Genomic DNA, 26,821 nt, shown 5'->3' on the forward strand with positions numbered 1-26,821 from the left:
AAGACTTGGATGGCATACTTCTCAAATTTGTAACTGGTGGGAAGGTAAGAAGGCCAGCTGGCAATATTAGATGACAGTCTGGCTCCCCAAAGGCTTGAACAACAGGCTAAATCTGATCAAATCAAGACAAAGGTAAATCCTTGTATTGGGGTTCAGAAAAATCAACTTCACAGGGAGGAAGTGTCATGGGACAACAGTTTTTGTGAAAAAGATCTGGGGGTTTCAGTGGACTGCAAGCTTGCTCTGGCTCCAAAAACCTACTTGCTAAAAATGTTGCCTTGCGCTGTAGAAAGGAAGTATAGTGGCCAGATTGAGGGAAATGTTGGTCTTATTGTCTTATTGTGTTCCATTTTGGGTGACACATTTTAGGAAAGACTTTGAGAAGCTAGAGTATGCGGAGAAGAGTGATTACCATGTGGTATCTACCAGGGAGGGGACTGGAGACCAGTCCAAAAGAGTTTGAATTAGTTAGTTTGAAGAAGGGAAAATTGAGGGTAGACATCATCGTGTAGAAAAGGGATCTTCTTTGCTGAAGTAGAACCAGGAGCATTGGGTGGAAGTTGTGGGATTTTAAGCTCTAAGGAAGGAAAGATTTGAGAGGCATCCTCAGATTCTGGAAGACCCAGGCTCACATCTCATGTATCATACATCCTGACTGCGGAATGCTGGGCTCAGCTCAGCAACTAGTGTCTCTGGCAGCTCTCCAAGGTGCTGTGTATTGGTAGAGGGACTTTCTTTACTGGGCATTCCCTGAATCAATAAACAGGTCTGGATGGGGTGGGGGAAGAAAGGAAATACTTAGATCTAGGTAATAGTGCTCTCCCCTCATTAGACAGTGTGCCAAGCAGAGGCTGGAGGTTCTGGTGAGGTTCTGAGATCTAGGGTTGAAAGAGAGTTCAGGGCTCATCTAGTCCAACTCCCTCATTTTACATTTCACAAATGAGGAAACTGAGACCCAGAGAGGTAGAAATGATTTCATCCAAGGTTTATAGAGGTGGGAAGGTGGGGTGTGGTAGAGGGAATTCCAGTATAGAGGGAAAGACCCTGGTTCTGGAAACAGAGGATGTGAGTTCAAATCCCTCTTCAGCTACAGTTACTTCTTCATCTCCCTTGGGCTTAGTTTCCTCCTTTGTCAAAGAATGGCTCCAAATAAACTCATCCAACTAATGATATAGGCAGCTAGATGAACATGGATAGAGTGTTGGGCTTGGAGTCAGGAAGACTGGAGCTCAGATCCAGCCCCAGTCACTTGCAGGGCAGGTAGTGGAACTGCTCTCAGCCTTGGTTTTTTCATCTGTCAAATTGTGAGGATCAAATGAGATAATGTACATATAGCTGTTGTTTTGAAAACCTTAAAGGACTCTATAAATGTATTCTTCTTCTCCTCCTTCTTTCTTCTTTTCTGATATTCTGGAATCCTGGGGGTTTTCAGACAGCTTGTCATTGTTGGGGAGGTCTGATACCAGGGATCAAGACCTCAAGTCCTATGTCTGACTATATAACTATGTCAGTCTGGGGCTTGAGCCAGGCAGGAAGAAAGAGCTAACCAAGGAATGAGGGGGCTTAGTCAAGGTGCACTGGGGGAGACCTCAGTTACTTGAACTTAAGACCCTTTGTTGATCCTGACATGCTATGGACATGCCAGCTGTGATGATGGCTATTCCTGGGGTCCTAGGACAGACCCATGGACATTTCCCAATTCACTCTGCCAAGCTATCTAGAACACTGGGGACTTTCAGAACACCTCTAGACCCCTATACCATCTAGAACATCTTGTAGGTTGCTCCAGATTATCCAGAATGCCTGTGGTTCCTCCTCCCCTTCTAGGGCACCTCTACTCTCCTCCCCTTCTAGAACACTTTCTCTGGCTATCCTGACCCCTACTTCCTCCATCCACAGATATTCCTGATGTTGGTGGCAGTCTCCTTCTGCCTGGCAGTGGCCTATGGCTTCCTGGTGATGGATTTGAAGACCAGGCACAGCTACCTGCCTGCCTTCTACAGAAATTCATCTCTAGCTAAGGAAGCCTTCCTTTCCTTCTGGAGCTTCATGATCCTGCTCAGCGTCATTGTGCCAATGTCCCTCTACATCACGTAAGCCGATGAAAGAGGTGGTGGAGGCCTGGGAGGGTGGGATGTGGGCAGGTAAGAAAGCTGAGGCCCAGGGAGGGGAAGCAGCTGCAAGATGAGACTATCGAGATCATAGAATCTCAGCTTGGGAGAGGTCTTCAGAAGTCAGTCCCACCTGTGTCTGTGTAGGACTTCCCTGTACAATAGCTCAGCAGACTGGACTGGCTGTCCAGTCCTGACTTGAAGGTCAGAGGATGTTAGAACTTGGGAGGGCCTTTACAACTGGAAATGTCAGCTGGGAGGGCTCTTAGAACATAAGAGTGGCAGAGCTGGGAGGGCCCTTAGAACACAGGATGTCAGGGCTGGGAGGGAATTATGAAAACAGAGTTGGAGTTGGGATAGCCCTTGGAACAGAGAATATTACATCTTAAAGGAATTTTAGTATACAACAAGAATATCAGCTCTGGGAGGGCCTTAGAACATGGCCTTTCTGGGCTGAAAGGGATCTTAGAACATGGAATATCAAAGATAGAATTACAATGTCAGACCTGAGAGAGTCATTAGACGTAGAATGACTTTAGATATAGATGGCCTTACAAGTCACGTAGTCTACTCTCTTAATTCAAGGTCCAGAGTGGGATAATGATTTACCCAAAGTGACACAGCAAGTTAGCAGGTTAAAATACATCACTTCCTTGCTCAAAAATCTTCAGTGTATCCCTTCTGCTACTAGAATAAAATATCCCCCTGACCACTTTTTAAAGAGGTCTATTTACTAAATGGGCATTACCTCACTTTAAGTGAGTACCTGAAAAGGCCTTAGCCTAAAAGACCAACATCTCCCCTTGCATCCTGGGCCTTCCCCAGTCATCCTGATGAATATATGGTCACTGGACCAAGATGGCTCAGGAGGAGAAAAGTGAGGCTGCTGACCTGCACAGCCCTCCCTCACTCAAAACAAAGTCAAGTGCAAGTCATGTCATCATTTCTCTGATGTCATGGTCCTCTTTGAAAATGAAGGACAAACACAACAGAATAAAATATAGTCTGTTTAACCCAACATTTAAAACCCTCCATCATCTGGCTCCCACTTATTTTTCCAAACTTATTACTCCTTTTCATTTATTCTATATTCCACCCAAACCGCCCTTGACCTCAACATTCCATTTCCCACTGCCACACCTTTGTACAGGTTGTCTGGAATGCTCTCCCTCCTCCACTTGGCCTCTAGATCAATCATGAAGGAATGTTTTTGAGTTGAAATGAACTGGACCAGGATTAGTCTCCAGGTCTCCTGATTCTCAGGCCTCTACAATGCAACAGGAAATCTTAGCCCATTGCCTGGGACATAGTAGCCACTGCATTTATACAGTGATAAAATGATAATAATAGCCATTGTCATCCTCCTCCTCATTATTATATACTCACAGCACCCTGGGAGGAGGTATAACTTGTATTGCTGCCGTTGTATAGTTCAGGAAACTGAGGTTGACTGAGGTTAAGTGACTTACTCAGGATCACATAGCAAGGCTGAGACCAAATTTGAACCCAGGGCTTTCTGACTCCAGGCCCAGTGCCCTATTCATCTATAAGGTTTTAAAATAACAATAATGGCATTATTATAATATTATCCATTAGTATATTATATATCCTAATGTATGTTATTATATTAATAAAATACTTTATGTTATGTTTACATATCATACATTTGTATAATATATTGTTTATTATAGATTTATTATTAACATTTATATAATATATTATATGTGTATTATAATAAGATTATATTATATATAATAATAATAATAACATTTGTATAGGCGTACTCTGCGCCAGGCCCTGTGCTAAGCATTTGGAATTATAATTTCATTTGGTCCTCACAGCAACCTGGGAGGTCGGTGCTAGAATTATTCCCATTTTACAGTTGAGGAAACTGAAGTAAACAGCGATTAAATGACTTGCTCAGGGTCTCGCAGCTAATAAGTATCTGAGGCCTGATTTAAACTCAGGTGTCCTTGACTCCAGACCTAAAATAATTATCTGAACAAGCTTGTTAAATGTTCTAATAATTGTTGGTAGGATATAATGGGCATCATATTACTTGCTTTTTCAAATAAATTTTTAAAATTAACTAATTTTGAACAATTTTTGTGGAGAGGATGTTAAGGCCTAAGGTTTCATCCATGTAGGGAACTCTGGGCATGGAGGCTTCTACTATGGAGTCTGAGTGGCCTCAAGTGGCCCTGGGCAGATGCATCACAGGAAGGCCCTACCTATCCTGTATACCAGGGATGGGGAACCTGTGGCTTTCTAGGTCCTCAAGTGCAGCCCTTTGACTGAATCCAAACTTTATAGAACAAATCCCATTAATAAAAGAATTTGTTCTGTAAAACTTGAACTCAGTCAAAAGACTGCACCAGAGGACCTAGAAAGCCGCAGTTTCCCCACCCTTGCTCATGTGGCCTCCAGTTCTGAGAGTGCCTTCCTCCTTCTCCCCCATTGGATGCTTCTACGGTCCTTCGCTGTTCCATCAGGGCACAGAGCAGAGTGGTGGAGGAGTGAGAACACTGAGTTGAGAAGCAGAGAACTTGAATTCTTTTTTTCGTACTGATATCTTTGAGAACAGCAGTGTGGAGCTGAAGTAGTTTGCAAACTTCATAGTACTATATAAGTGGTGTTATTGTGGCTAATAATTGTTATTATCCGCCTCACAGGTTTGTTGTGAGAAAAGTCCTTTGTAAACCTTGAAATGCTGTAGCAATGAAAAAGACTAATTATTTGTAACAATCCAGATTATCATTATTACTCAGACGTGGCTTGGGGGAATGTCTCCCATTTTCCCTTCCCCAGGCATGGCTCAGGGCTGGGCCATCAGATATCAGTCCCTTCCCAGGCTTTAAGTAGCTGTACTTTGTCTCACTCTCTTGCAGTTTTGAGTTCATCTATCTGGCAAATAGCTGCTTCATCAACTGGGACCTGGAGATGTACTACTCTCCCCTGGACATGCCAGCCAAGGCCCGGAGTACCAGCCTCAATGACCAGCTGGGACAGATAGAGTACATCTTCTCTGACAAGACAGGGACCCTGACCCAGAACATCATGACCTTCAAGAAATGCTGCATCAGTGGGCTGACTTATGGTGACTGGTGACTTCTGCCCCTATAGGACACCACTTCCCCTTTCCCTCCTCCCAGCCTGAGCTTGACCTGCCTTCCATTCTAACCTTGCATCCCAGACTCTATTGCCTGTCCTGCCCAGACCCTCCAGGATGAACTCCGTGGCCCAGGCCCCCAGATCCTTATAGAGACAGTCAGATAACCTAGGCGGGCACTCTTATAGAACCTGAACTGAGGAAGACTTGTGTTCCAATCCTGTCTCAATCTTTGGCTAAACGTGTGACCCTGGGCAAATCCCTCCACTTCCTCCTGCCTCAGTTTCCTCATCTGTAAAATGAAGATAATAATAGCAGTGGCCTCTCAGGTTTGTCGGGAAGGAGCAGATGAAGTACTCTATGTAAAGGGCTTTGCAAACCTGTAAGTCCTATATAAATGCTAGCTATCAGCAATATTAGAGAGGAGGCCTGGGGAAGTGGAGACAGGAGAGGCCTGGGATCAAATCCCACCTCCACTGTGTGACCACAGGCAAGTCAGAGGACCTCCCTGAGCCTCAATGTCCTCATCTGTCAAATGGGGATCATAATATACTTCAATGAGATGGTATCTGCAATAGAATTGCAAACCTTCAAGCTATCCTAGCTCTGTCTTACAGGGATCACTGGATCTCAGACCACCCCACCAGTCCCTCCCAGATGTCTTACCTTAACCTGCACACACACAAGGCCTATCAACTCCCTGCATCTGGGCCACCCCATGACTCCTCAAGTCTGTTGTACTGAACCATACCCCTTACTCTGCCACTTGGACTTAGGAAATCAACATCTTAGAGCCAGAAGGGAAGTTAAGATCATCCAGGCCAGGGGTTCTTAACTGGGGGTCAGTGTATAGATTTCAAAATATCAATGAACTTGAATGGAGGAAAAATGACATCTTTATTTCAATGTAATTGGTTTTCTTTGTAATTCATGGATTTCATCTTATGCATTTAAAACTATTATTCTGAGAAGGGGTCCATAGGCTTCAACAAGTCTGCCAAAGTGGTCCCAGAAGGGAAGAAGGGTTTATTAAGGACCTCCTATGTGTCAGGTACTGTGCTAAGCACCTTACAAATATCTCATTTGTACTGACGATAACCCTGGGAGGTAGGTGCTCTTATGATCCTCATTTCACAGTTGGGGAAACTGAGGCTGATGATGGTTGAATGACTTGTCCAAGGTCACAGAGCTATTAAGTGTCTGAGGCCACATTGAACTCAGGTCTTCCTAACTCCAGACCCAGTACCCTATGCACTATGGCGTCTCCTATGACACCAAATCAGTAAAGGGCCTTTGACTAAGGCCAAACCCTAATTTCACAGAGAAGGAAATGGAGACCCAGAGAGAACTTGCCCAAGGTCACATATTGAATTAGTGGTAGATCCCAGCATCTAATCCTGATCAGTTCTGGGATAGACTCTTCCTTTGGAAGGGACTTCAGAGCTCCTCCTGTCTGGCAAAAGTTTGGTTTTCCCTTCATCACCTGCTTAGCTCCTTTAAGAAAGGGAATGAAGGGGTGGGACTCCCAACCGCAGGGAGCCAAGACCTATCCTTGAAAGTAAACACTGAAGCTGTATTTCTTGTCTAGGTACAGATGAAAATAGCGGGGAAAGCCTGGAGGTGAGTTTGATCTTGTCCTGGGCCCAGAACCAGTGCACCTTGATCTTGAGTAGGAGGTGGGATTCCCAGGGTGGAGGAATTTTCACCTAGTCATAGCATCCTAGAATGGCAGAACTGGGAGGGCCCTTAGAACAGAGGATGTCAGAACTGGAAGCAGTCTTAGACAATAGAATGTCAGAGCTGGGAGGGAGCTTAGAACACAATTGAACTTCAGAGTTGGAGGTGGCTCTTGGAATATAGACTGTCTGAGGGCCCTCAGAACACAAAATGTCATATGAATGGACCTTTAGAAAAGTGGACGTCAGAGCTGGAAGTGACCTTAGAACAGGATGGCAGATGGATGCAGGAAAGACCTTAGAACTTAAAACGTAGGATGTCAGACCTAGAAGAGTATAGGCTTGCACAATAGATGGCCCATGGGCTACTTGCTGTCTGCCAAAGTGGCCTGTTGTGCAGGCCTGTTTTAGAACATAGAACACCAAGTTTCAGAACTGAAAGGGCCCCTTAAGAATCCTGGGGAATGGCATGAATGAAAGGAGAGGGCATGGAGATGGATGAGCACCAATGTGGGGCTAGAGAGTCTTTGTTCCAACAGAAACCAGTGCTCACTTCCTTCATCTTCGCCATCCTTTGGTCAACAACAGGGAGATGGCATCCATTGTCGTTTGCAGCTGGCTGCCATTAATGGCAAATGAGTCTTGTGCTGAGACCAAAAAACACCTTCCTTTAAAAATGATTCCCTCATTTAGGTTAATCTGCCTCTGTTGGTCCTTTGGAGTGAAGTTTTCTTGTGTATCTTCTCTCCTTCTCTGGGCTCTTTGGCTTATCAAACTTACTGTTGGCTAGAGGAGTTCAAAAATAAATAAAAAGGAATGTGATGTCTTACCATCTTGAACTTGCCAACCCAGCCTGCTCTGTTCAGTAGGTGGTTATTAGACACCTGGACACTCTGTGAGCAGAAAAACATCCTGGGCACTCAGCAAGGTGCAGAGGAAAGAGAGCCAGCTTGGAGGAGACCTGGGCTTAAATCCCACCTTGGCATTAAAATGACCTCAGGTTCTTCCCAAACCTGGTTTGATGATCCTCTAAACCAGTGCAACCCCATCATTTTATAGATGGGTGAACATTAAGCAACTTGTCTTGGTAATTCAGGAGCAGATCTTGAATGAAAATCAAGGAAGAACTTTAGACTGAGGAGGGCCTTTAGAACATAGAATGCCAGGGCTGGGAGAGACCTCAGAACAGAGAATGTCAGAGCTGGGAAGGGCCTTAGAACCCAGGATGTCAGAGCTGGAGGGCTCTTAGAGCTTAAGGTATTTTCCATTTTACCACATTGACTCTTGGGTCTCCCAGAAAAGTCTGTTGGGGTCTCCCTCCCTGTCTCCTTTCACTCCTTCTTTTTCCATGTCTCTCTCCACCCCTGTCTCTCCTCTCCCCCCTCCACCTCCTTCTCTCTCTCCCTTTCTCCTTTCCCTCTCTCTCTGTTTCTCCTCTCCTCTCCCTGTCTTTCTCTCTCTCCCTTCCTCTCTCTTTCATCTCTCCCTCTCTCCTTCTCTCTCCCCATCCCTCCTCTCCCTCTTTTTCTCTACTCTCCCTCCCTCCTTCCTTCCCTCTCTCTTTGTCTCTATCTGTCTCTCTCCCTGCTCCCTCATTCCCCATCCCTGTTTCACCCGCAGGCTGTCTCTTTGAGCTGGAACAAGTACGCAGATGGGAAGTTGGTGTTCTATGACCCCACACTCCTAATAGCCATCAAGGCGGATGAGGATAAGACGGTCCGAGAGTTCTGGCAGCTGCTGGCCCTTTGTCATACTGTCATGGTGGAAGAGAAGGATGGTGAGAGGTGCCCAGGCCAGGGACTGACCAGCATAGGGGAAGGGCAGCCACTATTAGCAAGCCCTGTGAAGAAATGGGGGACACTGGGAGCCACGGGGACATGGCTTTGTTTCTATTTTATTTCATTGAAGACACTTGAAAAGATGTGGGAAGGCACGCTTTTAAACACTTTGCAAAACTTAGCATATCTTGTTTGAAATGCTTGTAGTCGGGGAGACCCGGGTTTGAATTCTAAGATACTTGCTCGTGTGATCCTGGACAAACCACGTCCTCTCTCAACCTCAGTTTCCATGTCTGTCAGATGATGGCCTTGTTGACAGCTCTAGGTTCATGTTTCTATGACCCAAATGAAGAAAACACTTGTTTTTGCATCCCCAGTGACTTGCATACAGTAAATGCATAATTAATGCTTTATGCATTTATTACCTCAAAGTAGTCATGAATTCAGTGATCCATTACATTGAGACAGGCTCAGAGATGGACATTAGTTAGATATTCATGGGGTCACTGAAAAGGTCAAGGGAGTAGGACACCCTCCCCAGGACCAGCCACTATTGAGGCAGGAATGATAAAAGGGGCAGGGAATAAGTGGTTTACCAATATTATGTCATTTGAAAAGGCAGTGAACTCATTTGCAGGGAAAGGAAGCGAGTGAGTGCCTTAGAACCTGGAACTGGAAAGACTGATAAGCCATCGAGTCTAAGCACTACTTCTTAAGCATGAAGAAACTAAGACCCAGAGAAGTCAAGTCACTTGCCCAAAGGCACACAGATAATTAGGAGCAAGGACATATAGTGACTTTCAGTAGCACTGAGAGGGTCATTGAAGTACAGAACCTCAATGTAAGAAGAAGACTTAGAACCCAGAATATCAGCACTGGGAGGACCCTTAGAACCCAGGATGTCAGAGCTGGGAGGCCCTTAGAACATAAAGTATGAGACCTAGAAGGACTCTTAGAGAGTAGAACCCCGAACAAGGAGGGCCCTTAGCATACGTAATTTTTTATTAGAAAATCTTTCCTGTGCTCTCTCTCAGTTTCCTGAAATAACTTTGTATTTATTGATTTGTTTAAAAGCCAGATCAGAATGTAAGCACCCTGAGACCTGGCACTGTTGGATTTCTGTCTTTGTTGTCCCAGCCCCTGGCACAGTGCCTGGCATATCTAGTTATGTTTGTCAACCAGAGGAGTACAGTGAATCACAAATTGCATTATAATAACCAACATTAATGCAGCACCTCCAGGTTTGCAGAGACACTCATCTGTGCCTCACAAGAAACTGGTGAGATAGGCAGTATAGGGATATTATTATCCCCATTTTACAGATAAAGAAAGAGACACACAGAGATAAAATGACTTGGTTATGGTCACAAAGCTAGAGAGAGTTGGAGGCAGGATTGAGCCTTGGACTTCCTTACTCTAAATCCCATGATGTCAGCTGCTGTTTCACCAGGCTGCCTGAATGAGGGAGCTACCATGATCCAGGCTCTGGGTACTATGGGCATCACACCAGGACCCAGATGGGCCTATGGCCTGCCCAGGGTAGAGCTGCTATGCACCCTCCCACGTGGGAAGCTGTTACCTGAGCCCTCGAGGTTGGCACAGAACCTCCCAGGACATACTGTTCTTCCTTCTGAGGTGTTTCAAAGCCTCCCTGGGGGTACGTGCCTGAGTCTGAAGTGGCCTCTCTGAGTCAACACTCACCAGCACTTGAGTTTCTACTGTACTGGAAAAGTTCTGGAGCCTCTACGGCTGCTGGGCAGCCAAGATCCTTGTTCCCCAAGGGTCCAGGGTCTGTAGGTCCGCTACCTTTACTTTACAGATAGCTCAGGAAAAGGAGTCCAGCGTTGTGGAAAGAGCAAGGGACTGAGTTCAAGTTCTGATTGCCAACAGCTGGTGATGCAGCGAATGCGCTGGGCCGGAGTCAGGAGGACTGAATTCAAATCCAATTTCAGACTCTTACTAGAAATGCACCCCTGGGCAAGTCATTTGAGCTCTGTGTGCCTCAGTTTTCTCAACTATAAAATAGGGATAATAAGAGCCCTTACCTCCTGGGGTTGATGTGTAAGGCTCAAATGAGAGATGATATGTAAAGCGCTTTGCACATTATCTGGAGCACAGTAAGTGTGTGATAAACATTTGTTTCCTTCTTTTCTGTCCCACCCAGGCTACAGGGATTCATCATACCCTCACTTGGGGTACTCCTTCCTGCTCTGTGTTCCAGGTTTTTTTTTATATGTCATCTTCACCATCAGACAGTAAGCTCCTTGAGGGCAGGTGGTTGGTCCGTAATAGGCACTCAATGCATACTTATTTCTGTCTGTCCTATCCCATGCAGGCTGCCAGAATCTGTCATACCCCCCATTTGGGGAACTCCTCCTAACAAGCTCCTGAGGGCAAAGGCTGCCTTTTATCCCTGTGTTTAGCATAATGCCTGGCACACTTGTTTTGTCTTTTCAGTTTGGACCCCATTTTTGGGGGGGACTCCATTTGGATTTTTTTGGCAGAGATACTGGCATGGCTTGCCATTTCCTCCTCCAACTGATTTTGTAGATGAGGAACTGAGGCAAAGAGGGTTAAGTGATTTGCCCAGGGTCACACAGCTAGGAATTGTCTGAAGCTGGATTTGAACTCAAAAAGATGAATCTTTCTGACTCCAACCCCAGCATTCTAACTCTCCTCCCTCCTTGTCTATGTCTCCTCTCTTTAGGCCAGCTGGTCTACCAGGCAGCTTCTCCTGATGAAGAGGCTCTGGTGACAGCTGCTCGGAATTTTGGCTATGTTTTTCTGTCCCGGACTCAGGACACCATCACCACCAGTGAGCTTGGTGTGGAGAAGACCTACCAGGTGCTGGCCATGATGGACTTCAACAGTGTCCGAAAGAGGATGTCTGTGCTCTGTAAGCATGGGAGTTCCCTCTCATCCCCAACAGGCTGAAGAGAGCTCAGAGCGGGGATTCCTGGGTTTATCTTTACATTCCACCTCTGTTTTAAGTGTTTTCACATATGGAGAATGGTATTTCCCTTTAGTGGAGGGAATGGAAACCCCCTCACTGACCCAGATTGAAAGGTCATTTGTAATTTAGAATCTCGGAGAGTTGTGGGGGTATGCGACTGTCTTGTCCAGGGTCCCAGGGCCATTTTGTCATAGGTGAGGGACCCCATCTCCCACTTACCTGCTTTCTGCCTATTGCTCCACCAGGTTGATCTATTAAGTCAGCTCCATAATAAAAGCAAAGCTAGTGTTTTTCTCAGTGTTACACCATTTTGAAAGTCCTATTCCTCTTCCCAAGTTGCTAAGTCAAAAATAGAGCCTCCTGATTTTGTATTGGTCTGATCAGCTGCAGCCAGATGTACTGTAATGACTCCAACGTTGTCATGTCATTTGGGGCCTTCTCATGAATGAAGGACAACAACCAACCAGTTGTGTAAAAAATAACTATCTAAAAATCTTTGTAATCACGACAAAGATTGTGCTGCTTCTCACAAAAGCATTTTATTTTATTTATTTTAATTCCCTCCCCCCAAATTAGTATCAGTATTATCTGTGATTTCATTAGCATGTCTCTTTCTTGCATGAGTGGCTTAGAAAAAAATTATCCCTTGTTGATATCAGGCCTCTGGTGATGAGATGCCTTACGTGTAGCTGGGGAGTTCCTTGGATGCTCACTGATTGGAAGCACCTCAGAGCCTATCTAGTTCCATTTTGCAGATGAAGAAACTGAGGCCTAGAGAGGTTAAGGGACTTGCCCTTGGTCATATAGGAAGTAAGGATCAGGGGGCATTTGTAGGACTTGAACCGAATCTCTCCACTGTACTAGTTCATGGCTGGGTCTGTTCACAATTTGGGACCCATTAGCGTTTCTTTGGCTAACATGGCCTTCAGAAGCTTAGGATCTTCTCCATTCAATGAGGAGGTGTCAGAAGGGTTCTTCTGGGAATGAACCAAACAAGGGTTGGATAGATTGGGAATCCTGATACCCAGACATGGTAAATGACTTGTCCTAGGTCATCTAGCAAGATGTTGGAGGGTGGGGAAGGGTATTAAAATCTAGTTCAGTATATGTTGAAAGATCATTTCTCTTCCACTGTCCTCAGGTCTGTGGAAAAAATAATTAGACTTGTTCTGCTTGGCCTTGGGTGGGTGGAGCAGTGAGGATGGTTACAGATAGAAATGCAGAGAGATTCCTTGTTAGGAAAAATGTCCTGATAGTTAAAACTGTCCCTATGTAGAATGGACTGCTTGGGATGTAATAAGTTGCCGGTCACTGGAGATATCCAAGCATAGGTTTGTTGTGGAGGTTGAATATGGTAAAGATTGGACCACCTGTCCTGGGAGGTCTTTTCCCATGCTGAGATTCTGGGGTTCTCTTCTCAAGAAATGCTTGGGCACCCAGTGTGTACTTCTTCCTCAGCTGTAGCTGCTGATACATGTCACTCCCCACGCCCAGGGTCTCAGGTTGGGAACAATCATGGAAGATATGGAGAGGGCAGGGAGGAGAGGTCTGCCTAGCTGGCTGCAGCTCTGAGAGATGCTAATAGCCCTGGGCAAAAGTCAGGAAACCCTTCTAAGCCTGAAGTTCCGAACGTTCTTTACATTATTGCCCGGGGACCCATTGGAGACACATGGGCTCTTTTCTCCCAAAGTGAGAGACCCTGACGGCACAATCCGGTTGTATACCAAGGGAGCAGACACCGTGATCTTTGAGCGACTTCGGCCTGGATGTCCTAATGAGCTTGCTACTGAGAAGGCCCTGGATGTGAGTCCCTGGGGCCTGTGATGGGGAGGAGGAAAGAATTTCTCATATTGTTCTGTCCACAGTCTTCCTTGGGTGGCTAATCCATTACTCAACCGTGAAATGCAAAGAGCCCTGAGCTGAGAGTCAGGAGACCTGGGTTCTAGTCCTGACTTTTCCATTGAATTGCTATGCAGTCTTAGAAAAGACTTTCTCCGTGGCTCAGTTTCCTCACCCATAAGTTAAGAGACTGGATCAGATGATCCCTAAAGTCCATTTTAATTTTCACATACTGTATTTTAAGATCTCTTTTAACTGTTATGTTTTATGTTCTATATTCTAAGGACTGAGCTCTGACATTTCATATTCTATGTTCTCTCTCGAATTTGATATTCTAGTCCAGGGGTGGGGAGCCTGCATCCTTGAGACCACATGTAGTCCTCTAGGTCCTCAAGTGTGGCCCTTTGATTGAATCCAAATTTTGCAGAACAAATCCCTTTAATAAAAGAATTTATTCTTTAAAACTTGGACTCAGTCAAAGGGCTGAACCCAAGGATCTAGAGGACCACATGTGGCCTCAAGGCTGCAGGTTCCCCACCCCTGGGTCTCTCTGAGCTTTGACATCCTGTATTCTAAGGTCCCTCCCTGCTCCTTCTACCTTCTGATGGCTCCTTCTTAGTCTCCTTTGCTGGATCTTTATCCAGGTCACTCCCACTAACTTTAGGTGTTCTCTCCACCTCCCCCCCAAGGCTCTCTCTGGGCCCTTTTCCCTCTACGTAAGAGGTCCGTCACCTTTTTTTGTGCCCTGGATCACTTTGGAAGTCTGGTGAAGCCTAGGTACCCCTTCTCAAAATAAATGAATTTAGAAACACATTAATTATTTAAATACATATGTTAAATTAAATATGTACTTGAATGCATTAAAATATGTAATATTATTAAAGGAAACTTCTCTGGAGGAGTTGGGAAAGCATAACACCCAATCCTGCTTTCAGTAACCTGATAGTCTCATTGGACAAACAAAATGAACCGATGTGAATAGTGTGACATGCCTCTTGTTAAGTTCTGAGTGACGTAGTTAGGGAGTTAGTACCATGTGGGCTGGTTCAGAGAATGGGGAGCTTCTAGTATGGAATGGAGTAGGGCCAGTGGGCCTTGAACTGGACGTTAATCAGTCAGATCATTAAACATTTATTAAGTACCTCCATGCGCCAGGAACCGTGCTAAGCACCAGGGTTACAAAGAGACAGATGTCCATATCCTCAAGGAGCTTACAATGGGGAAGACAATATGTCCAAACAAGCTATATGCAGAATGGATGGGAAACTCTTCTGAGAGGGAAGGCCCTAGAATTAAGAGAGGCTTGCTTTTAAGTAACACTGATTCACATTTGTAGACCATTTTATTTTTTGGACGCAGACCTGTGGGTTCCATGGCACAGGGACATCCCAATGAAGAAGTACCTATTACCAATGCCAGTCAGCACCTACCTGCTTATTCCTCTCTGTCCAGGTGCTGAGCTTATAAGGAACTGCCTGGAAAGAGAAAGAACAGAGATGCCAAGGCTTATTTATGGCCTGCTGAATTTCTGATTTAACTTTTAACTCTTTCAACTCAGAGTCAAAGTCCCAGGGGTGGGGAAGCTGTGCCCTAGAGTCCTCAAGTGCAGCGCTTTGACTGAATTCAAGCACTCTGGGTAGAGGTGAAAAAATGCTAGTCATTCCTTGGGATTTGGGGTTCATGTTGAAGAGTTTTTATGTCTTAGAAATGGGTCAGTAGGTGATTACCAAGGATTAGAATGTGCTGCTGTGGGGAGGCAGGGCTGGCCTTTTTTTTTTTTCTTTACCAGAGACTCAGAGGAATAATGTGACTTCCCTGAGGTCAGATAGGTGGTGAAGTAGCAGTTATCATCAAAACTATATATACTAAATACCTCGTATGTGCAAACTCCCATGGTGAGGATAGGGCTGATTGGTCTGGGAGGGGAGGGAGTGCTGGAAGGCCTTTGGGGGTGGGAGGGAGCCCTAGAGGCCTTTAGGGTGGATGGCTAATGAGACCAGCTGGCCTTCTTCTAGGCCCAAACTGAGCATCACAAAGTCTCTAGGCCTCCTGTTACCCAGCAACTGTCTGTCCCTGGGAGTTCCTTCCAGGGCTCAGGACATACTGCCTCCTCCTAAAACAAGAGCCCAGGGGAGCAGGGGCTGCAATTCTGCCTAGGAGGACACTGGCCTCCACTCCAGTGGGCTGGGGCAGATTCACACTGTCTGGGTCGAGGCTGTAGACAGAGGCTCTTTGCTGGTCCTGGAAACCTTCCTGACCAATTCACATCTAAGTCTCTGCTTGCTGTTGTCATGTTTTCATTACCCCATTTGGGGTTTTCTTGGCAAAAATACTAGAGTGGTCAGTCATTTCCTTTTCCAGATTTTCCATTTTACAGATGAGGAAACTGAGGCAAACAGGGTGAAGTGACTTGCCCAGGGTCACACAACTAGTGCATATCTGAGGCCAAATTTGAATTCAGGTCTTGAGTTCTGTCCACTGAGCCATCTAACTGCCTCACTTTGTGAACCTGGGCAAATTGACCTAAGTTCCTTCCTCTGTAAAATGAGGGAATTGGACCCCATGACTCCTCTGTGTTCCCTTTTAGCTCTAAATGTGATGATCCTAAATCAACAAGTATTGAGCCCCTACTGTTCAGTTGAATGAGTATTTCTATAGCAAGGACTCAGATGTCCCAAGCGCAGTCCTGGAAATACCAAGACAAGTGAAGCACATGCCCAGATCTGTGCCAGGTTCTGATAGGGAGAAGGGGGTTGAGAAAGGCGAAGATTCCTCCTTTGTAAAAAGAGGGGTTTAGGCAGAGCCCACACAAATGCTGGTTGAACTGAATTGAATTGAGTAGCATGATTCCTTAAGTACTTTTCAGATCGAATAATGAAGGTCCTGTGGTCATAGGTGCAAGGTCCAAGGATCCTGGGGAGTTTCTGCCCTAGAGGAAACCTTAGTCTGGTTGAGGGGATGGGGGATCATTAGAGAACAAATGAATGAGTAAATGAACGAATTTATTAGGTGCCTATTATTTGCCAGACATAAACAAAATGTAAGAGCCTTGCTCTCAAGGAGTTTTACATTCTAAGAGATGATCCATTTAGGGGAATCGTAGTCAGGGGAGGGCTAGATGGCTCAGTACATAAAGTGCCAGGCCTGAAACCAGGAAGACCTGAGTTCAAATACAGCCTCAGACACTTCATAGCTGTGTGACCCTGGGCAAGTCATTTCATCTTGTTTGCCTCAGTTTCCTCATCTGCAAAATGAGAAGGAAATGGCAAACTACTCCAGTATCTCGGACCAAGAAAACCCCAAATGGGGTCATGGAGAGTTGGGCATGACTGAAATGACTTAACAGCAGCAGACGGAAAGGTGTATTGGTCCGACCAGTAACCAGTGGTGAACAGTCATAGGGTGATTGACAGATGCATTCTCTCCAGGAAAGGTAGGGTTGAATGATGAGAATTCTCAGAGCTCCTGGTGGAAAGACTGGGCTGGGCTGGGCTGGGCTGGGCTGGGGGAAAGTAAGCAGAGCATGGCAGGAGAATGGCCTCCCATATGGGTCCAGGCTAAGCAAGACATGCTGAACTTTCACCCATCAGGAGCACCAGGTGCCTGGATGGGAGGTGAAGTCACAGGAATGGAGTGTGGATCAGACAGGATAGATGGGTCAGCAGGAACTATTGAGTGCTCAGGAAGGGGGCAGGAGGTGTGGAGCACAGGGATGTGTATGTTTTTATACTGGAGTATAGTCTGGGAAGTCTCCTGAAGGAGGAAACATTATTAGGTCTTAAAAATAGCTAGAAGTTATATAATACTTTCAGAATTGCCATGCCCTGTATATGTTATCACATTTGACCTGTGAGATAGCTGCAGTTGTTATCCCCATTTTACAGATGAGGAAAGTGAGGCTGAGAGAGAGGTTATGCGACTTGTGCAGGTTCGCAGAGCTAGTATGTGTGCCTCTGTTTTCTTACCTCCTTTCCTTTGTCCATGCTGGTCCCTGTGCCTGGAAGGCTCTCCTGCTTTTCACCTGCTGAATTTCTTCTTATCCTTTAAAGCCCAGCTCATTTGTCACGACTTCCAGGAAGACTCATCGAGATCTCTTTTCCCTCTGATCTCATTTCCTCCTCTTTCCTTTCACCCCAATTTTCTAACACGATATTTGGTATTGACTGAAGTAAGCATGGCAGCTATGTGGCACCGTAGTGCACCGAGCTCTGGATCTGGAGTCAGGAAGACTCATCTTCCTGAATTCCAATCTGGCCTCAGACACTTAGTAGTTGTGCAACCCTGGGCAAGGCATTTAACCCTATTTCCCTCAGTTTTCTCTTCTGTAAAATGACCTGGAAAAGGAATTGGCAAATCACTCCAGTATCTCTGTCAAGAAAAGCCCAAATGGGGCCATGGGGAGTCAGACACTGACCAAAACAACTGAACAATAACATAGTAAGTGCTTAATAAATACTTTTTCATTGATTCAGTCATTCATTCTAATGAAGTCATATATTATTGCGTATGGCAGTTATCTATCTTTGTGCCTTATTTCTCTTGAGCTCCATGAGGTAAGGGCAAGGTCTTATCCAAACCATCTGTCTCCCACAGAGCCTACCATGTTTGTTGAATGATTGACTGAATGAGATAGCAAAGTTAGGATTTGAACCCATGTCCTCTGATGCCAAATCCAGTCCCCTTCATGCTGTATGAACTACCTCTCCATTTCTCCCCTCTCCCCGAACCATGATGCAACATGGCTAGGATAGGGACATGAGACCCCTGACAAACTGACTTGTCCTGTTGCCCTTGGCAGACCTTTGCAGAAGAGACACTTCGGACACTCTGCTTAGCCAGCAAAGAAGTAGATGAGGAAGCCTACCGAGAGTGGAACAAGAGGTACCATGAGGCCCATATCCTGCTGCAGAACCGGGCCCAAGCTCTGCATGCAGTGTATGAGGACATGGAGAAAGACCTCAAGGTAGGTGGGGGTGAGGGGAGATGCAAGAAGGACAGGGCCCAACATCAAGACCTAGCTTCAGGCATTCAGCCCCAAGAATAGGGTTCTAGAGACAAGAGGAACAGCTCAGAGCTAGAAGAAACTGAGAAATAGAGAGTAGAGAAGCTCAGAGCCAGGCGTGATTCAAGAACATAAAACACAATGTCAGAACCTGGAGGGCCCTTAGAAGAGAGAATACTAGAGCTGAATGGACCTTAGATCACAGAATGCCAAGATTAGGAGGGATCTTAGAACTAATGAGCTAATTGTGCAGTGACTTAGAAAACCACAAATTAACATTGTCTTTGTTGTATTGTATTTTTATTTATTTTGTTAAGCATTTCCCAATTACATTTAGTCCAATTTGGGAAAGAAACCCAGGAGTTTTTCTGTTCACTTTGAGTAATACCTCTGCCTTAGGACATAAAACACAGAGTAACAGACCTGGGAGGGCCCTTAGAACAGAGGATGTCAGAGCTGGGAGGTCTCTTAGAACCCAGGATGTCAGAACTGGAAGGGCCCTTAAAACACAGAATGTCAGAACTAGGAGGGACCATAGAACATAGGATGTCAGAGCTGGGAGGACCCTTAAAGATCATCTTGACTACTCTGTATATTTTAGAAATGAGGAAACTTGGGCCCAGAGAACAGAAGAGACCCTTAATTCCTACTGGTTCCTTCCCTCTTTGCCCAGCCTGGTTTTATATAGGATTGGGGTGGCATCTTGCCAGAGGAAAGGTTTGAATTCAAAGTTCCTTCTTTCCTCCATCCTCTAGCTCTTGGGAGCCACAGCCATTGAGGACAAGCTTCAGGATGGTGTTCCTGACACCATCCACCTCCTTAAGAAAGGGAATATAAAAGTGTGGGTATTGACTGGAGACAAACAAGGTGGGTCCTTATGGGTGTCAGGTCCAAAGGCAGGGCTGGTCTTACCTGGAAGCTTGGGGAAGGTGCTCACTCCACAGGGTAGACTGAGGTGCATTGGAGAAACCTTCCCTCTGCCCAACTACAAAATCTTTTGTCCAGAAAAACTGGAGTTAAATCCAACCCTCCTCAGTAATGCTTTGCTTCTTTGGGTTGGACCTAGTCCTTTCCGGCAAAGAGAATGAAGAGCTTGGTGTCCCATCTGGGGAGGTGAGGCCATAAGAATGACTTGGGAATGAGTTTAGCAGAGAATTTTTTTTTCATCTGATGGGATAAACTTAGGGCCACATAGACCTTTCGAAATGTAGATAGGTTCAAGCTGGGGCAGCTAGGTGGTACAGTGGATAGAGCACCAGTGCAGGAGTCAGGAGGACCTGAGTTCAAATCTCACCTCAGACACTTGACACTCACTAGCTCTGTGACCTTGGGCAAGTCACTTAACCCCAATTGCCTCATCCTGGGTCATCTCCAGTCATCCTGATGAATATCTGGTCACTGGATTCAGATGGCTCTGGAGGAGAAGTGAGACTGGTGACCTGCACAGCCCTCCCTCACTCAAAACAAAGTCAAGTGCAAGTCATGTCTTTATTTCTCTGATGGCATGGTCTTCTTCAGCAATGAAGGACAAACACACACACACACACAAAGATTCAAGCTTAGATCCTTAGAAGCCTTAGTTAGGAATGTAGGATCTTAGCACTATAGATTATTAAAATCATAGAACTGCATGACTTTATGACCAGATAATGTTAGAACCTTTGAGTCCTAGAACGGAGAACCCCTTAGTAACCCTTGCAAGCATTTAACTACTAGAACCCTTGGAACTACTTGACCTTTGGAAAACACTTAGCATTCTTGGAATTGTTAGACCTTAGAACTATTAAGCCCTTAAAACCTTGGAATCATTAGGCTCTTGAAACTCTTAGAGTCTAAAGATTGGGGAACCTGTGGCCTCAAGGCCACGTGTAGCCCTCTAGTTCCTCAAGCACAGACCTTTGACTGAATCAGGGGCCACACTTGAGGATCTGGAAGGCCACATAGGGCCTCGAGGTTGCAGGTTCCCCACTCCTGGTTGACTCTTAGAACTTTACAAGAAAACATCAGAACTTTAGATCCACAGGATAGTTGGAACTCTGAATCTTAGAGAAGAAAGGGAACTTTGACATCATTTCGTCCCATAATCACAGAATGTCACATTTGGAAGGGATAGCCAAAGGCATCTGCTTCAACCTTATCTGGCCATCTGCTCTGGCTTCGGAGAACTCACTACCTCCCAAGGAAGTTTCCATTCCACTTTGGGCTAGCTCAGATTGTTAGAAGGTTTTTTTTTTTTTACTCCAAGTTGAAATATCTGCCTCTCTGCAATGTCTCTGAGGACAAGCTGAAATCTAATCCTTCAAATATTTGAAGACACCTATTGTGTCTCTCCCTTTCCCTTCAAGATTGTCCTGACAATTCCCTTTACTAGATTAAACATGTCCAGTTCTTTCAGCTGATCTCTGTAAGACTTAGTTTCCATTAGGCTGCTGGGTAATGCAGTGGATAGATTGTGTGGGTCTGGAGTCAGGAAGACCTAAATTCAAATCCAGCCTCAGAAACTTACTAACCAGCTGTGTGACCGTGGGCAAGTCCCTTATTCTCTATTTGCCTCTGTAAAATTGGTATGAAAATAGCACTTTCCCTGTGAGGATCAAATGAGAAAAGATTTGTAGAGTTTAGTAGAGTACCTGGCACGTAAGAGAAGCTTCATAAATGAATATTGTTCCGTCTCTTCCCATCCTTCCCAACTTAACCATGTTCTTCCTAAAATGTATCACCTGGAGAACACAAGACCATAAATATAGATCTGACCATGATTCAAGTGCCCATGATCATTGTCTTTATTCTAAGTCCCCTCCCTGAAAGTCTTAGAATTGGAGCCTAACTTCTCTGGCTGTCCTGCCGAGTGGTCTGACCCTATTGTTTTACAGAGGAGGAAATTGTAGGTCCAGTCTAAGAAGTGACATCAGTGGTATGGCTGGATCTAGAAACCTCCCTAGACCCCAAGGTTCAGGTTCTTTCCACTTCATGTTCCCAGCCCACATCTTCCAAGCCTTCATGGTTTTTGGACTCATTCCTTTATTCCCCAAACCTCCTCTTTGGTAAGATTTCAGTATATGAAGTCTGCATCTCTGGACAGCTAGGTAGCATAGTGGATAGAGTACCAGGCCTAAATTCAAGAAGACCTGAGTTCAAATCCAGCCTCAGACACTTACTAGCTGTGTGAGCCTGGACAAGTCACCTAAACCTGTTTGCCTCAGTTTCCTTATTTGCAAAATAAGTTGGAGAAGGAAAATGGCAAACCACTCTAGTATCTCTGCCAAGAAAATCCCAGAATCAGCCACTGAAACAAATGAACAATAATTAAAGCCTTGGACTCCCTCTCAATGGTATTTGCATTTGAAGGTGTGTCACTAAAGAGGAAAAATTCTGGGAAAACATTTCTGGCTTCAGTGAGCAGGCAAGACTAGGAATTTGTGGGGGTGGAGACTTTCCCTGGGTCCCTGACGTCCTCCAATAAAGATTCCCAAGCCTGTAGCCTTAGACAGTGAGAAATGAATGATGACAGAGCCATCCAAGAAACCCTGCGGGGTCTCCAGGTATGAAACATACACTCATCACCAGAAAGGACCCCAGAGGAGCTCTAGGACAATTCTGAATCCATTGCCTTCACTACATCTCCAGCTATCTGTCTTCCAGCCTCTTCTTGAACACCTCTGAATGATGAGGAGCTCATTACTTCCCAAGACAGTTCATTCTATTACTAAATACCTCATCATTAGAAAGTCCTTCCTTAGGCTGAAGTAAAATCTTCTACTTGTCCCAGTCAAAACCATTATATTGTGGTGTTTGGAGCTAGAAGGAATATTTTGTTGTTGTTTCATTGTATCTACCTCTTCTTGTCCCCCTTTGGGGTTTTCTTGGCAAAGATATTGGAGTGTTTGGTTATTTCCTTCTCCAGCTCATTTTACAGATGAGGAAACTGAGGCAAAGGGCATGAAGTGACTTACCCAGGGTCACACAGCTAGTAGGCGTCTGAAGTTGATTTGAACATAGGCCTTCCTGACTTCAGGGTTGGTGTTCTATCAGCTGCTGCCTATTTGGGAGCTATTCAGAAGAATTCTGTGCGTAGAAATCCAAATACAAACTACGAACCTCAAAACTTACTTTGCTGTTCAGTTATTTTTCAGTTGCGTCAGACTCTTCGTGACCCTATTTGGGGTTTTCTTGGCAAAGATTCTGGAGTAGTTTGCCATGTCCTTCTCCAGCTCATTTTACAGATGGGGAAACTGAGGCAAACAGGGTGATGTGACTTGCCCAGGGTCGCACAGCCAAATTTGCAATCAGACCTGTCTCCAGGCATAGTACTCTACCCACTGCGCTCCTCAGTGTCCCCAGAAGGAATCTTAGCGATTCAGTGCCTCTATTTTATTGATGAAGCAGGTGGAGAGACTTGTCTGAAGTCATAGACATAGACTAAATGGCAGAGCTTTATTTGTTTAGTTGTTTCCTTCTTTTTTTTTTGCTCCAAGTGCAAATACTCCTTCTATGATATCCAGCCGCCCTTTGGGGCCAAGCAAAGTGAACAGGCTCTCTCTTGCGTGTGCCAGTTGTTCTCAAATGAGAATCTGGTGATCCTGGCTTCCCTAACTCTTTTACTACACAGTTCTTTTAACTCATCCTTGTACAGCCTGACTTCATGTCCTTTCATCGTCCTGCTCTTCTCTTCCGGACACACTCTGGGAGTGCCTTTTGGAACCCCAGTGATGTCCAGCGGAGTTTTAGTGTTAAAGACATTGAATTGTCTTTTCATCAGTCAACAAGTCAAACATTTATTATGCACTTACTGTGTGCAGTTGTTGTGGTTCAGTCGTGTCTGACTCTTTGAGTCCCATTTGGAGTTTTCTTGGCAGAGATGCTGGAGTGGTTTGCCATTTTCTTCTCCCACCTATTTTACAGGTAAGGAAACTGGGGCAAATAGGGCCAAGTGACTTGCTCAGGGTCACACAGATGAGTCTTCCTGACTTCAGGCCCAGCCTTGAACAACAGTAGCAAAAACAACGTTCAGGTCCCTTGCTCATCATTGGGAATACAAGGGCAAAAACTGAAGGGATCTGAGATCAGTTATACATAGGTAGATATGGACTAAATGTATCCATAAATAAATGCCAGGGGGTTTGGGAGATCTGGGACTAGCAGCTGGTGGGGCTTCATGCAGAAGGTGATTCTTGAGCTAAGTCTTGAATGAAGAGGGGAGATTCTGTGAGGTGAGGGTAATGAGGGAAGGCATATCAGGAGTGGGGGACAGCCAGGATAAAGGCAAGGAAACTGGAGATGGAGCATCATTGTGAGTGAAAAACAGAGAAAAGGAAAGTTTGGCTAGACTGGAGGGTGTGTGAGGGGAGTCAAGTTGGGGCCAACTTGTGAAGGACTTGGAAAGTGAAATATGATGTTTATATCTTATCTCAGAGACAATAGGAGATTTGGGGTGTGTGTGTGTGTGTTGGGGGGGTTGACGGTGTTTAGGTATTTTGAGCCAAACCTTGTAAGTTCCTGATAAGATGGAGGGACAGTCAGAGCTGGAGGAACTCACAGAACTGACATTGATAGTCAGATTTCAACTTTGGAAAAAATTTTAGGAAAGTATCTAATTTGATTCTCAGAACCACCCTGTGAGGCAGGTACTCTGCGTGTTCTTAACCCCGTTTTACAGATGAGCAAGCTGAGGTTTGTGGGTCACATGGATTGATGGTGTCAGAGGTGGAATTTGAACCCAAGTTAAAGAAGGGCAAGATCTTGAGTGGCAAGATAGTCAGTGAAGCCTTCCAGGAGGAGGTGAGCCCCAAAGGGCAGGTAGGACTTGGCAAGGAGGGAAGAATGAGCAGCTACTATGTATGAGGCATGGTGCTGCTAAGTGCTAAGGATACAAAAAGAGACAAAAGATAGTCCCTGCTCTCAAGGAGTTTATAATCTAATACAAGCAAACAAAGATGTATGAACAAGCTCTAGACAATAAACTGGAAATAATTAGCAGAAGGAAGGCACCAGACTTAAAAGAGGTTGGGGAAGGCTTCCTGTAGAAGACAGGATTTTAGCTGAGACTTGCTGGAAGCCAGGGAGGTCAGTAGGTGGTGTTGAAGAGGGAAAGTATTGCAGGTATGAGGGACATCCAGGAAAAATGCCCAGTTGGGAGATCTTGGAGGATCTTGTTTGAGGAACAGCGGAGCAGGATGGGATCTTGGGGAGGCTGCCCAAGGCCACAGAGGTAGTCAGTAATATCACTGAAATTCAAACCCAGAACCTCAGACTCAAAATTTGATTTTTCTACTGTACTACCTTGTGCCCATGTCAAGGATATGGGGAAATGGAGGAGACTTATTGGGAGTGGGAGGCAGCTGGAAAGGCAGAGTGGGACAAGATCTTGGAGGACCTCAAATGGCAGAGTTAAGAAGTTGGGACTTCATCCAGCAGCCCTTGGGAGCTACGGAAGCTGTTTGAGTGAGATGCTTCTCATCACCACTCCAAAGCCATTCTCCAGTGGCTGCCTTGCTCCCAGCTTGAGAAATATTAGTTTCCAAGAGAGGCAGCCTTGTGTCACAGAAAGTCTCTGGAACTTGGAGTCAAGAGATTTGAGTTTCATATCCCAGCTCTACCACTGACTTGGCTAACCCTTCCTCCTCTGTGAAGAGAGAAGGTTGGATCTCTAAGACCCCTTCTGGCTCTGACATTCTGGGATTCCATGACCAGTCTGAATCCTCACCACAGCCCTGACTCCCTGTCTTATAGATGAGGGAACTGAGGCCCAGAGGAGGAATCCATGACTTAGTAGAATTCAAAGGCACACGGAGCTCATGTGTGGTAAAAACATAGTGGGAGAAGATGGGGTCTGTAATCAAAGGACCTGAGTTCAAATCTGGATTTTCTACTAGAGGTACTACCTTGAGCATGTCACTTAATTCCTGGGCCTCAGTTTCTTCCTCTGTAACATGAGGAAGTTATACTAAGATGGTCTCTTTAATCTTGCCTTAGGGGCTGGGGGGTTAGAAGTGGGATTCCAAGACTTCCCAGAAGGCTCTTTTATCCCCCTGGGCCAGCACCTTTCCCCTTCCCCCCCTCCAGTCCTTGTTGGCTGATGCCTAGAAGGAATGAAAGAAACAAGCACTTATTAAGCACCTACTGTGTGCCAGCATTGTGCTAAGCACTTTGCAAATAGTATCTCATTTGATTCGCATAACAACCCTAAGTGGAAGGTACTATTATTATCCCATTATAAAGTTCAGGAAACTGAGGCAGACAGAGGCTGTCACTTGCTCCACGGTCACACAACTAGTGTGTAAAGCTGAATTTAATTCAGATCTTTTTGACTCTAGGCCCAGCATGCTATCTGTGGGAATTCCACCATGAGAACTTCATTTCTTTAGCTTTACTGGCACATAATCAGTTAAAATGCCACCACTCCTTTCCCTTAATCATTTCCTTCTCAATGTGGAAGAGTTTCTCAATTCCCATTTTTCAGGGTAGGCTTCTCTAGCAGGATTGAGGGAAGTTAGGTGTGAAAGGTGAAAGGTGAAATTTGTACAGAGTCCTGGCCCTCTCCTGGCCTTTTTGCCCAGGCCCCTTTTACCTGTGAGAGGTCAAGGACCACGAATTTGAAAGGCAGGCACCTGAAAGATGACTTCCCCATTTGGCTGGGCCAAGTGTTATAGAAACAGGTGTGTGTGTGTGTGTGTGTGTGTGTGTGTGTGTGTGTGTGTGTGTGTGTGTGTGTTTGCTGAGTCACTTCTAAGAAATTATATATTAATCCGACTTTTATTTCCTGCCTGAGACCCAGCTTCTGGGTGTGTATTTAGACAGAAAATTTCTCTGTGTCCTGGGAAATATAACCATTCTAGGGTAGGACTCAGTGCAGGTCCCAAGAAGATAATATGCCAGGCTTGTGTGGGAATAATGGGACTGCTGATTTCTAGGAGGGCCTTACGGCTTAAACAGCCTTTTTGTCACAATAACCCTGTAAGGTGTACAATGAGAAAAATGCTGGATCTGGAATTAGAATCTCAGCTCTGCTCTACCAAGAGCCCTTGTGTGACCCTGGGCAAGTCACTTACCATTTTAGGCCTCAGTTTCCTTATCTGTAAAATGAGAGTTTTGAATCAGTCTTAGAAAACTGATAATGAAGTGGATCCCCTTGTTGACAGAGAGGTGGGGGAATGCTTCAGCAGAATGGTGTGTACATTGTCAGGTGAAGTCACTGTCTCGAGTGATTGTGATTAACTGGTGATCAGGCAAATTACTACATGCTCCAGGGGGAGTGACCCATGCTTTGGCCCCATGATAAAGAATGTGCATGACTAGCAGCTCCTGTGTTTTGCTGTGTTAAAAAGGATTAGCACCTGTGCCAGGAAAAGCTACA

At 45.3% G+C, this 26,821-nt stretch overlaps 1 protein-coding gene across 6 annotated transcripts in view; it reads left to right on the plus strand.

Moving 5' to 3' along the window:
- ATP8B3 (ATPase phospholipid transporting 8B3) overlaps positions 1-26,821 on the plus strand; it is an 84,815-nt gene that overhangs the window by 43,166 nt on the left and 14,828 nt on the right. For 5 of the 6 annotated variants that reach the window (XM_072601538.1, XM_072601539.1, XM_072601541.1 and 2 more), the window contains exons 12-19: positions 1,900-2,093; positions 5,000-5,208; positions 6,809-6,840; positions 8,517-8,673; positions 11,382-11,570; positions 13,318-13,430; positions 18,265-18,429; positions 19,224-19,335. In XM_072601538.1, coding sequence (XP_072457639.1) covers positions 1,900-2,093; positions 5,000-5,208; positions 6,809-6,840; positions 8,517-8,673; positions 11,382-11,570; positions 13,318-13,430; positions 18,265-18,429; positions 19,224-19,335 — 1,171 coding nt within the window. The remainder of the gene's footprint in view (positions 1-1,899; positions 2,094-4,999; positions 5,209-6,808; positions 6,841-8,516; positions 8,674-11,381; positions 11,571-13,317; positions 13,431-18,264; positions 18,430-19,223; positions 19,336-26,821) is intronic. The other variant, XM_072601537.1, reaches the window with a different exon arrangement.

The sequence above is a fragment of the Notamacropus eugenii genome, chromosome 4, assembly GCF_028372415.1.
Source record: "Notamacropus eugenii isolate mMacEug1 chromosome 4, mMacEug1.pri_v2, whole genome shotgun sequence".
NCBI classification, from domain to species: Eukaryota; Metazoa; Chordata; class Mammalia; order Diprotodontia; family Macropodidae; genus Notamacropus; species Notamacropus eugenii.